This window comes from Patagioenas fasciata, chromosome 4 (genome assembly GCF_037038585.1).
Source record: "Patagioenas fasciata isolate bPatFas1 chromosome 4, bPatFas1.hap1, whole genome shotgun sequence".
Lineage (NCBI taxonomy): Eukaryota > Metazoa > Chordata > Aves > Columbiformes > Columbidae > Patagioenas > Patagioenas fasciata.
Genome location: NC_092523.1, coordinates 58392250 through 58405000, shown reverse-complemented (window position 1 = coordinate 58405000; position 12751 = coordinate 58392250). Strand labels below are relative to the sequence as shown.

At 35.7% G+C, this 12751-nt stretch overlaps 1 protein-coding gene across 5 annotated transcripts in view; it reads right to left on the bottom strand.

The window, feature by feature from the left end:
- Nucleotides 1–12751, bottom strand: part of LRBA (LPS responsive beige-like anchor protein) — a 409424-nt gene that overhangs the window by 243756 nt on the left and 152917 nt on the right. For all 5 annotated transcript variants that reach the window (XM_071807989.1, XM_071807991.1, XM_071807990.1 and 2 more), the window contains one exon: nucleotides 1927–2093. In XM_071807989.1, the coding sequence (XP_071664090.1) occupies nucleotides 1927–2093 (167 nt within the window). The remainder of the gene's footprint in view (nucleotides 1–1926; nucleotides 2094–12751) is intronic.

Genomic DNA, 12751 nt, shown 5'->3' with positions numbered 1-12751 from the left:
GCTGCCAGCACTGCAGCCCACTGATCGTATGGCATTAGAAAAGCCATCAATATTGAAACAAAATAAATGACATTAATGGGAAAGTATTAGGCCTTCAGAGCCATGGCTACAAGCAATTATATGGATTCCAAAGGAGGAGGAAAAACAAAAATACCACAAGCCAAATATTAAAAAAAAAAATTACATTTACATGAGAAAAACTAATATAACATTTTGAAGGAAAATTAAACATATGCCAGAAAACATTAATTTAGCCCCCTTGCTAAAATATTTCATTAGAATTACAATCATTGCATACATTTATTTTTTCCATGTTTATGACGACTAAATGCATTCTGTCTTTCCCATAAAGAGATTTTGTTTTGTCTCTAATGCCATTTTAGTTTCTAGAATTACGTTAAGTGTGCTGCAAAGTGCATTATGTGACATTTCCATTTTGCGGTGGATCATTATTACAAAAAGGAAATTACCATGTCCATATTTTGTGTACTTTGTAATTTACAAGCTGATTACATAAACCTTATTTGAGGATTAACAGAAAATAGTTATTCCATTCCCTTCAAGCATGGAATATTTTATCATCTACACTTTTCCCTCTCCAGCTATACCAATATTATCACAACAAGTACAACACACCTAAAGAGCGGGTAGGATTCTCTGTTTCTTCATTAAAAGATAGTATGATAGCTTTAAATCCAGAGGCACAAACTGACGGACAAAACCATGAGATACATACTCACCAAAATTACGGACATACAAATTCCTTAAAGAGAACTGGTTTTAGACAATTGTAATACAAGTCTGACTTTAAAATTGTATGGGAATTCAGTATCTAGAAATTCCTAGAAATGTTGAAATAGATTGTTGTTTTTATACCCTTGATGTTTTTTCTTAAACAGGCATTTTATACTTAAGCATCATTTACTTAAAAAAAGAAAACCAACATTAAGTACTTATTTTGACTTTGTTTTTAAGCTTATAACCTGGAGCCCAAAACTGGTATTTATGTGAAATAAGCATTCTATGCCATTTTATCACAACACTTAATTTGAACACTTCCAATTAATTTTATTCACTATTTTATTCATATTTTTCTTTATGTTACTGTATGTTATAGAAGTTATTAGTGCTTGGGAATGTGTTTTTTTTTTCCTTTCCAGAAAACAAGCAGTAATTGAACAATGAATAGAGATTATTGGGATAAACAGTTTGTTGTCTACTCCTGTGTATCTCTCATGCGTACTATTCCATTGCATTCAAATAATAGCACCTCAATACACTAGTGTATTCAACATGGTTATGTTCTAGCCCAAATACGTTCCAGTTATTCTTAAGCCTTAATTAAGGACGTACTACAAGAACTTGAACTTGTATTTTAGATTCACAACTGAAACTTTAGCTGTGACTTGTGCTAAAGAAGTCAGACAAGTATTGTAATGAAGGTATATACTGAGAATTCCAAAAGGAGAATGGGTTTGGTGGTACTGTTTTCACCTTGAATTACAAAACTCCTAATTTCCCTGTAACTTAAGAATTTGTTTGTTTAAAGTTTCGATACAATATAATGCATCATGGAGAAAGCTAGTTGTAAGAAAATATTTACTTTAAAAATTTATTTTTCAAATAAATGCTAGTGGTAGAACTGGACAGTCAAAATAAATTCTAACACATTGCTATAGCAAAGTTTAAAGTCACAAGGGAACCACCCTGTTATTTACTGCTCTAACAGAACACAGTCTCTGACATTCACGCAGACTAAACACCGACACACCCATTTTACCTTTTTATATTTTTTTTAAACAAAACAACCTGAAAACCTTGTTCACCTTTAAATTTGACCATAAGACATTAATTCAAATCACCTGAACATAGCTGAGCACAGCTCGATTCCCAAAAATAGTTAAAAACACCCCAAAACTGCTTTACCTTGGTGCAGAGCTTCCCCAGGCTCCATGCTTGTCTGTCAGAATGTTGATAATTTTCTGTATTAGTTGAGTTGCGGTCACCTGGTCTCGGTACTTAGCTGCCATTATCAAATGATGACACATTTTTTCTTCTTCCCGTTTGTCTGCAGAATACTGGGCGCACAGTGACTAGGAAGAAAATAAAGACTATATTACTTCGCATTTTAATTATACCATCCAAAGGAACTTTAAGCACTTCATAATTAATTACTTACACAAAACCCTCGAGAAATAAGAATTAACCCCATTTTACAGGTTTGTGAACTGATGCACTGTGCAGCTGCCCACAGTAAACCTGTCCAGAAAGCCAAGCAGAGGATCCTGGTTTGTCATTAATTCTTTAACTATACAGCGCACACACACTTAAGATTTAGCAAATACCAACATGTCAGTGGCTTAATTGAATAGTAAAACACATATGCACAATCACTTTTATAAGAAAATAAGGGAATAGTATTATAAAATGATGAGGTGAGTTTCGGAGTAATGAATGCCAGCTAGTTGACCACTTCACTCTCATGACTCTCTGTTAGACTTGGGTGGCCAACTGTTTGCTGTTACTTGTATAAATAACTATCAAAGCTAAGGAGAAAATCTGCACACATTCAGACAGAAGACTAAAGGCATACAAAGACTGGATCGATCTTGACCAGATGGCTTCTTAAAGTTGAGCACATTTGCAGGCCAGCATGGGAAAGACAATCACTACACGTGTTGTATGAACAGCTTCTGTTTGCTGAGGTACTCAAAACCAATTACTAGCAAATAAGAGCTGAAAGTCACACCTACAAACAGAACTCAAAACTATGAAAGAGTCTTCATTACAACATTTTTTTATCATTTTGGGTTTTGTCGATCTTCTGAAAACTTTTTGGTTGATACAGAGCTCAAAAAATGGGCAACAAATTTAGATCACCCCATCATGAAACGACTGTACATGTAGACCCACAACAAATTCAAACACTAGTAGAAACAATAGAGGCTTTTCCCCACTTCAGCACTCCTTGTTTCTAATTTCAGTTTTCATCTGGCAATTCCACAGATTGCATATGCCAGACAAAGCATTTCAGCCTTAGTCAATGATTGGATTATTCTGTGATCTAGTTAGTAGAATGGACACAAATGTCTGCCTAACAACAAAAACAACTTGCTTTTTCTTTGTGAAGGACAGCTGATGCAGAGGCTACTAAAACTATATCTTAGAGTGTAGATAACAGCACAACAGATAACAGCTTTTTATGTTTAAAACAGTAGCAATGCTTTATACATATAAGTGTGCATGTACAAGTATTAGAAAACTGTTGCAAGTAAAAATATGCAGGCTATGAATGTTATTTATATACATGCATATACAAATATGTATGTCAAATAAAGTGAGAGAAAGGAAGGAATACGTGAAAAAAAACCCACAAATAAAACAAAATTTAGGTTGTGTAGATTTTCATAGACATTAGATAACAAAAATGTACCAACAGTTGAATAAATTTTAAAGAACTACTTTAACATATTTACAAATTTCCTCATATTTTTTCTCAAATCTTAGAGCAATGCTCACCTGACCAGATCCAGAAAGAGTGAAGAATGAGCAGCTAACTTCCTAGCTCAATGAGACATCAAAAATAGGCTTTTGTACTCCTACATGAAGCAGGCTGCGACCCCTCTTTACAAAAATATACAATGGCTAAATCATAACCAACTCTAAACAAGATTTTTCTAGCTGTTTTTAAATACAGCTGTCTTTTCTAATACATTAATCTGTTTTGCACCCATGATGATTCCAAGTTCTTTTCAGCACTATGTAGATGTAAGCTGTTATTTTTAAGTTGCTTGAAAGGGCAGAATTTTAAAACCAAGTGTAAGCTAAGGTAAGCTAAGTAGTAAACTGTTTTAAAGTGCTCTTTAATGGATCCTCCTTTACAATTTGAACAGCAACTTTTCATATCTGACATAAAATCCATAGATATAAATCACATTAGAGGGTTATTCTTTCCCCATTATCAATCTCTGTCTCTTTATGGAACATTAAAGTCACATTTGACCTTAAAACATGATAAAATGGAAATCAAACTAGAATGTTTTGTAAAAGACACAATGAACTTGCACCTCTTTAAAAAAAAGTCTCTTCTTGATGTGATTTTGAACACATCGTTCATTAAACACCGACAAAGATTTTCAAAGCGTAGCTGTGACATTCAAATGAAGGAAAAAATGGTATTTTATTGTCCTGACAACTTCCATGAACACAGAATCAGCCTGCTACAAAACAAAAATGTACAGTACTCCACTTTTCTGCAAATTCAGCACTTAATATGAATAGAAATTTAAAACTACTCGCCAAAACTAGGAGACTCCCACCTGCAACAATCCTATAAATTATCACACCACTCCAGGAGGGACTCTTAACTATAACAGGCTCCTTACAATATATATTTGTCAAATGAGGACAGAAAGGAAGCCACACTTCTGCCAAATATCTGGCACGTGTATATTTACCAACATTAAGAAAGTTTTACAAGAATAAAAAGAATAAACTACTTCTTGATCATACAGGTGACTCATCAACTGTTCAGTGGTTCCTACCCATGATACATACCAAACATTCAGCAAAAGAGGAGCTATTTCTCACTCTCCTTATCTGCAATAATTATTAATGCAGGAGTGAAAAAGACTAGCTCCTGCAAAAGAAACTGAAAGAGACCCATCCCAAAGTAGCCAGTCACCATTAAACCTTTCTGAAAGCCATAAAAGTCTCCATTTCTCTATTGAATTTTTTCATTTTCCAGATGCCTTCCGGTTCATCTGATCCACTCCTTCTAGAGATGCAATACCGAGATATAGAGTGGTACACATTGATATTTCACACTAAATCCCAATACTTCCATTTATGTGAAATTTATTTTTATGCTTTTATATCTTCTTTATTGTTTGATCTCTTGCACATGCAATATGCACCCTGTCATGCACAAATATGGTTTTACAATTAGATATATAGTTGCAGACAAACAAATTTGTCAAACCTTCCTTCCACTACTGCTTTGGTCTATATAATTTTTATTATCTGTTTGGGCACATATGAAATGGAATTATAATCACAAAAGTACTGCAATCACACTCTTGATAAAACAAAAATTTTGAAAGAAGACAAATGTGTTTTCATATATACACTCCAGGGGTTATCTACAATCTTAAATTCAGTGGCTGCTGAAGTTTTACAAAGGGCAACTATTAAGCAGAGAACAGCACAAAGCAAAGACACTTGTTCTTTACCCCTTCAGCCAGGATCGAACAGAAACCTTCTCCTATTTGGCGTTATCACAGAGCAGAACAGGGGTTTCTCCTCTCTCCTGTTCCCTGCTTGGACAAGACTGCAGGCTATTTGGACATGAAAGTTACCTGAAGATTTAGTTGTAAGGAACAGTAATTCTAACGGGGCACAAGGTCATCCAAAGGTAAGTTATAGGTACGAAAAATACAATATATTGCGTATGCAGGAAAGGTTCCAGAAATACTACTGGAAAACATTGCCAAGGTGTATAGTCTGTTCTGCCTGCCTGTATTTCAGCGAAGAGGAGGATTAACCTAGTGTTTTCAGATTTATTTTATGTTTGATCTTTACAATAATTTCAAATAAAGCTCAAAGTAAAATATTTCCGCTGCACAGTACTATTTGCATGTGCACCTTTGCAGTCCCAAAATATAATGCTTTCTACAAACAAGTTTAATAGTGTAGGGTTTTTAAAAGTAATATTGAACCTTTTAACTTTTATTCCTTAACTCAGAGATCACTGAATACTTCGACATGTGCCAGTTCCTTTGTCTAATCTGGCTAAAAGCTACTTGCTTTGTGAACAACTTGTCTCAGAGGGTGTCATTTTAGAGGAAAAATCATTCATAAGATAACACAGTCTTGTCACTAATGCAAATTCCCTACAAATAAGGATATTTTAGTAAATGAAGGAGCTCCTCAGTCCTCTGCTTTTACAGATCTTTGCACTTGACCTCTGACCTGAGGTTTAAAGTCTGGACTAAAAATGCTACCCAGGGAAATCTTACAAAGACTCCTGAATAAGACCTAGAAAAATGAAAGCTTAAAACCTCAACAGCGAACAAAAGTCAACCAATGACAATGTCTGACAGCCACCGTCAATTCTGAAGTGATGCCTCTGTCATCCAACGACTCAAAGTATTGATTTCTCTCAGCATGAAAAAAGCTTAAGCCAATGAAATAGATACAGCATCATCCCCCCGATAATAGCCATCAAGGTTAACACCAGCAGAACACTTATCAAAGTATCTCTTCTATTTCTTCTTGTTTTAATGGACTGAACACAATGCAATGGCTTCTCATCTCTGCAACCTATAGTGTTCCAAACCTCATTTATCCACTTCTCCAGCCTTCTATCTGATTTGAAGATTAAAACAAATCTGCATCTAAATCAACTGTTTGTAACACAAATGTGGAGGTGGGGGGAAGTGATTTTGTAGCTGGACATTCCTCAGAGTAAAAACGAAACAAAACAAAACAAAACCAAACCACCACCACCCACACACACAAAAAAACAACCAACCACACACCACATGCATTTAAAAAAACCAAAACAAAACAAAACACGATGGGTTGAAATATCCACATTTGACTTAGATCACACCAACACAGACTGGTAAAACGATGGTCATGAGCAGAAAAACAAAAAAAAAAAAAAACAAAAAACAAAAAACAAAAACAAAACAAAACAAAAAAAACACACAAAAAAACCCACACGACAGTCCGTTTGGGTTAGTGATTAGAGAGAAAGGCAAGGATCTCAAGAGACATCTGGTATTAATCTGTGCTGAGCCAACAGTTTTATTTTTTACCTTTAAGTCTTGCTGTATAAAGCTTTAGTAAACTCAACCAAATACTGGGCAACAACACTTTTACCAAGATTGCATCTTTCGAATGAACTCAGTTTAGTGAAGTAGGTAAATGAAACAAATAAAAAAGAAGTAAACTGGATATAAAACCAACTGACAGAATAAATAAAAAGTAAATACCAGAAACAAATAACATCAGATTTATTCCACTGTGTCCATTAGTACTACAGACTTTTTTTAAACTTTTTCTTTGATGCTTAGATAAGCATTGATACTATTTGGGTTACAGTAGCAGCCTTGGATCAGAATCAAAGACAAAGCTTTGCACAAACAAGTAAAAGCACTTACCCCTTGCTAGAAACTGGGATTTGCTATATGTGCCCTACATTATCCCAATATTCTAACTCTCAGCATCACCGCTAGCTGTTGTCATCAACAATATCCAGAGACAAACGTTCTTTTTGAACCCAGAAAGCCAGTTCTCACTGTACATATGTCCAAAAGATTTACATTCAAAGCATGCATTAAGACAGGCACTTTTTTGCCTCTCTCTTTTGCAAATCCAGTTTATGTATGCAGTCCCTCCATAATGTCCTTGTTTCAAAACAGGCTAAGATCCTAAAAAGACTAAGCTTGGGCATTACATTTGAGGTCCTTTGGGTCCACATCTTCCAAGTACAAGGCCTTTTTCAAGCTAGAAATAATCAAAGCACAATTCCCCTATGCTCTACAAACAGTAAAGCTCAGCACTCCTGCACAGGTGGCTCTGTGCTCACAGATTAGATAGTAAGCAAAGAAGGAGCCAGGTATGATGTTTTAAGTTATTTCCCAACCACACTGCATCAACCTTATGACATTCAACTGCTTCAACACCACCATGGAGATTAGTACCGTATTCACTAACAAGCAACAAATGAATCAGGTCCATGAACGACTTCTGGGACTGATAAACTCACTTATTTTATAATGAACATCTGCTCTGTCCAGGCAAAGGAGACACATACTTGAATAATCTAAGGATTCACTATACATGCTTAGTGAGGGCCAAATTGAGGTTACACTGCTCTGATTTTTCATAACTGTTGGATATTTGGTTTTGCAATTTTTTCAAATTGTCATTTCTACACAACTTGAATTTTAAAAAGGGAGCAAAATACCTTTTAATCACGTGAAAACATACAAATAAATCTCAAGGTGGGCCAAATACAGAGACTTCAATTGCTTCAATCAAAGCAAAGCAATATTTGATTGTCACCGTGTCTGTAACCAGTAGCTAAAGATGTGTGAGCAACTTGTACTGCCAGAAGAGAAATACAATATTTAGCTAGAGTCCAAAAGTGCAGGGAAGACTGGCCAAGGGAACTGTTCCAATTTTACTTTCAATGTTCCCCATCTTTTTTTTCTTCTCTTTTATCTGCACGGTCTTTCTCATACCACCCAGCCAAACTTCACCTTTTGTCACTGCTGTTATTACCTTATTCAAGCAACAGCATCAGGACACTTCCTCCCCTCTGCATAGTATGAACACCTAGTGGAATCAGTGGAAGTGGTTTTCATTCACTGCAATGGTGGTACCATCAGCTCAGGAAATGGTTGCCAAATAAGTCTCGCTGTGGCTTTCAATCTGTTGGTCAACATCTTACAGAAATCTCTGCGTGACTACGACCAACATGGCACATTTCCAATAAATCTCAACAAACTGAAGGTCTGAAGCGTCCTCATTCACTGTGACTACCACCTCTCCAACTGTCTTGTTTCGCTGTGGCACAGCAAGGACCTCTATCACTTGTAAGATAGGTAAAAAGTAGTCCAGTACTTCTGGCCCCAGCAGCCAAATGATTACACCCCTAGCATTCAGATTTCCAGACACCCTGCTGCTGGCACAGCTCTTTTTACAACTTACAGCACCAAGACCTGGCACAGGAATGATGCTTGAACAGAATGAGAGTCACATGCAGTTCAGGTGGCACCGTTAAACCTTAAATGAAGTCTCTAAGAACAGGGAACACACACTAGTTTTTGAACAACAAAATAAAATATTAAGAAGCCCTTAAAGGTACTACAGAAACAGCAATTCTTCACAAGCTCTGAACCATTTTTCACAAGAAAGGCAAAATGTACATTTCTGACAGTGGGGAAACAGTAATACCTCAAAACATGGAAAAAAATGAAATTGTCAATGAAATAAAAACTAATTTTTTTTAAAAATGTTTTAATTTGGAAGCATTTTGCCAACCTTCTTCTCCAAAATGAGAAGTCTGAAACTTATAGTAATTCAACCTCTGAGAGCACAAAGAATGTAAAAACTTAGCCAGAATGATTCAGATAATAAGCAGATAAAACAAAAGATAATTCGGAACCTTAATACAAAATACCTTGTACCACTTTAATCTATGAGTATGGCTTCAGCCTCTGGCTATAACAAGTGAAAGGTATTTGCATGAATGAAAACTCTTTAATTTCTATAGCTATCAAAGACACACTATAAATACTTAGGTATATTGGTTTTGAACACATGACTTACGTTAATTGTCTCAACACCTACCTTATAGAAATGTGTGTTCCTACAAAGGGATCTGGTTTTATTATCAGATAAGAACTCACATTCATATTATATGTAGACTACAATGCAAAAATAATCAACATGCCTTGGTTGATTTTGTTATTTATTGCTTGATAAACCTGCTACATCACACTCCCTAAATCTCTTTACAAATTTGCAAAACGCATGCAAAGCAAATTAATTTCTAGCCAAAATCTCTACATAAACAGTTTCCAAGATTATACAAAATTCCAGATTTCCAAAAGACAGAAAGATCAGCCCCTTGAAATATCCCTGCAGCTCAGGGTCTGTGTTTCTGTTGCCAGTTCAACATAGTCCCTCTCAAGTGCTTTTCAGCGTGGCCTGTTTAGTGTCTTGGTTTGAGAACACAACTCTGATTTTAATCCAGGAGCTTCAGAGTTTATCAAAATACAACAACTCGAGAACAAAGAACAGAGAATTTGTATTAACTTGAGATAATGAGTCATTTAGGCATAACAATTTCCTATCTTGCCATGCCTGGTTGCATGTCAATGACAAGCACATATCCGATAGGCTTCAGCACTTTGGATACCAAGTTGGTTTCAGACCTGACTGGACTCCTTAAGATGTCACTTATGATGCTTAATGTGAAAAACAAACAAACAAAAAACCACACAGAAACCAACCAACCCCCAGAAACCAAACCAACCAACCAAAAACAACAAACAAAACAAAACCACCCACCACACAAAACAAACCAAAACAGTATCTTGACAGTAGGACACACACACAAAAAAAAGAGCGCAACGACAACCAAAGCACTTGCACAGCTCATCATTACAGTCACTATCATTGCCTTCCAAGACGTACCTAAGTCCTTTAAGATAGCCAGAAATCTCTGAAGATGCATTTTCTAAAAAGTGAATTAACAACAAGGACCTAAAAATGTGAGCAGGAAAAAGGTGGGAGGGAGGAGTGTAAGTATTGTGAGCATCTGAAATATATCTTCTTCCTTGTGTGAAACAGAACAGTAAGGACAACTTGGTTTTCTAGTTGGTAAGACTTTTGAAGGATTGACGCTGCCACTTCCAGTAAAACTTCAGATTAACAGTGAAACCCAGAGGTCTCTAAGTCACTTAGCACCTTCACTGACACAGCGATCATCTGAAGACCAACCTGACTCATCATCTTTTCATGAACTAAGACCATCCCAAAGGGACTGGCTCAATTTTTCCTTATCTAGGTCAAAGAGAAAAATCAGTAGGTGGACTCATTCTGTAAACATTTTTATAAAAGAACCAGATAAACTGGGAAAAAAATATTTTTAAAATCTATTATAGTGATTCTTGTTTAAAAGCTAATATAGGAAAGTTCAGGTGAAAAGTTGGATTGCCACTTTTCTCTCACTGCTTTGCAATGTGAAAGGACCTTGCAGTTCCTGTTAAGAATTCTGATTAGTGTGGTCTTGTTCCCTTTCCTGGAGAGCTGTATAGGTCTACTCAGAAACAAAAGGCTACCATTATAAAAGGTTAACAGGAATGTCACTCTTAGATGGGTGTGGCTTTGCAGTTTTCCACCATTTCACTCCCTGGATCCCAGACAGACTTCAAGTTCCACGTACAACAAAATAAAGACCACTTTAGCAATGTAATTGTGAAATCCTTATTTCAACAGTTACTGTTTCTTTTCAGCCATCACTCATGAAGATATTTATTTCGGCACAGTAACTACATTTTATATTCAGAACAGAGCATTCTCAATGAAAGGTTGAAGCTTTCAGTGGAATGAGAAATACTAATTCAGGACAAACTTACATTAGAAGCAACATTTTGCACAACTTCCTCCTTAATAATATTCCAATAAGTGGAACAGAGAAATACTCTGTGTGCCTAAGAAACATGGATAATATTGAAAGCCTTAACTGTAAATGCCTTCAGGTTATACTGCTGAACTTTTCTAAACATCTCAGTAGCTTAATGCATTTGTTTTAATATGTTTTACTTCCCGCATTGCCCTCAAGTTGATTTTCAGAAGCCACCTTCATGAAAATCAAAAAAATAAACCTGCATGAATCAAACTGTGCCATGCCTGAACAAGAAGACTGCATTGACTACAAGATGAGACTATGCATACTACAACTTGAGTAGAAACAAGCTAATGACAAATATATTTATAGCTTATATAGACAAGAAGCCATAGGTCAAGACAAGTAACTATTTAAACTACAAACTAGCTTTTCAATACAGAATTCTGTAGGTCATGTATGCTATGGCTTTAGGCACATCCAAACCTATTTGGGAGCTACAAATAAATCTAACATGAAGATACTCATTCTGCCTTACTTTTATAGAAATATCTGTGTGCAAGTGCTACTTTTATAGAAATATCAGCGTGCAAGTACTACTTTTACTGAAATATCAGTGTGCAAGTGCTTGGATAAATCCTCCAGATAAAGAGTGAACTTTATTTCCCAAAGCTGAATAGAGTCAAAGTTTCAAAAATAAAATCATTTGGAGGATATGCATTTTACTACATTCAGCTACAGACAGTAGTTTAATGGGTCAGTAAAATAAAGCATATTGCAAGTACACAAACATATATGTGGTATGTTTTCATACACACAGATGCAGAAGAAGCTGGCTTCACTTCTAAATTTTCATTTCAACCAACAGCCATTATAAAAAAGATGGAAATTTTTACAAATAACACAAATAATAGCATCCTAATTCCTGTATGCACCGGTCTACCGTGGTATGGTAGCTTCAGAACTGCGGAGGTTTCACTTAAAATCCAGCTATAGTCAAGTGGGATGGGCTTTAGCCCAGCAACCTGAACTCAAGTCTGTCATAAACACTGTTTGCAACTTGAGAGCTTTTGCCAGGAAAAGTCAAACAAGAAAACAATTGAACATGCAGAAACAGAAATAGATTATAGCAAGATATTTTACAGTTTTGTGACCTCTTTCTTCAATTCCTGTTATAAACAAGCTTCTCACATAAAAATTGTACTTTTGAAAATGAAGTTGTATTTGAGACAATACTCAAGATTACTGCCAAAAGATTGTCAAATACATCTGCGTTACAAATGACAATATGTTGGATCAAAAGTTAACACCCACTTAGCAATCAGATGCATATTTCATCCTTAATGAAGGCCTGAAAAGAAGAGCTCACTTTATTCTGCATGTAGGTATCAAAGCAGATCTCACAAAGCAACACAGGCGCATCATCTAAGGATCTTTTTCACATTAAGAAACCTATTAGAAGGAAAACACTAAAAGGTAATTGAATTTCCCTCAGTTATCTTCATCTCTGTCAGCTCCTGCTACAATAACTTACTCTCCAGAGCAGAGATAACTCAATTCTGTCCAGCAAGCATATGTTATGAATCTCCAAAGCAAACTTGTCTA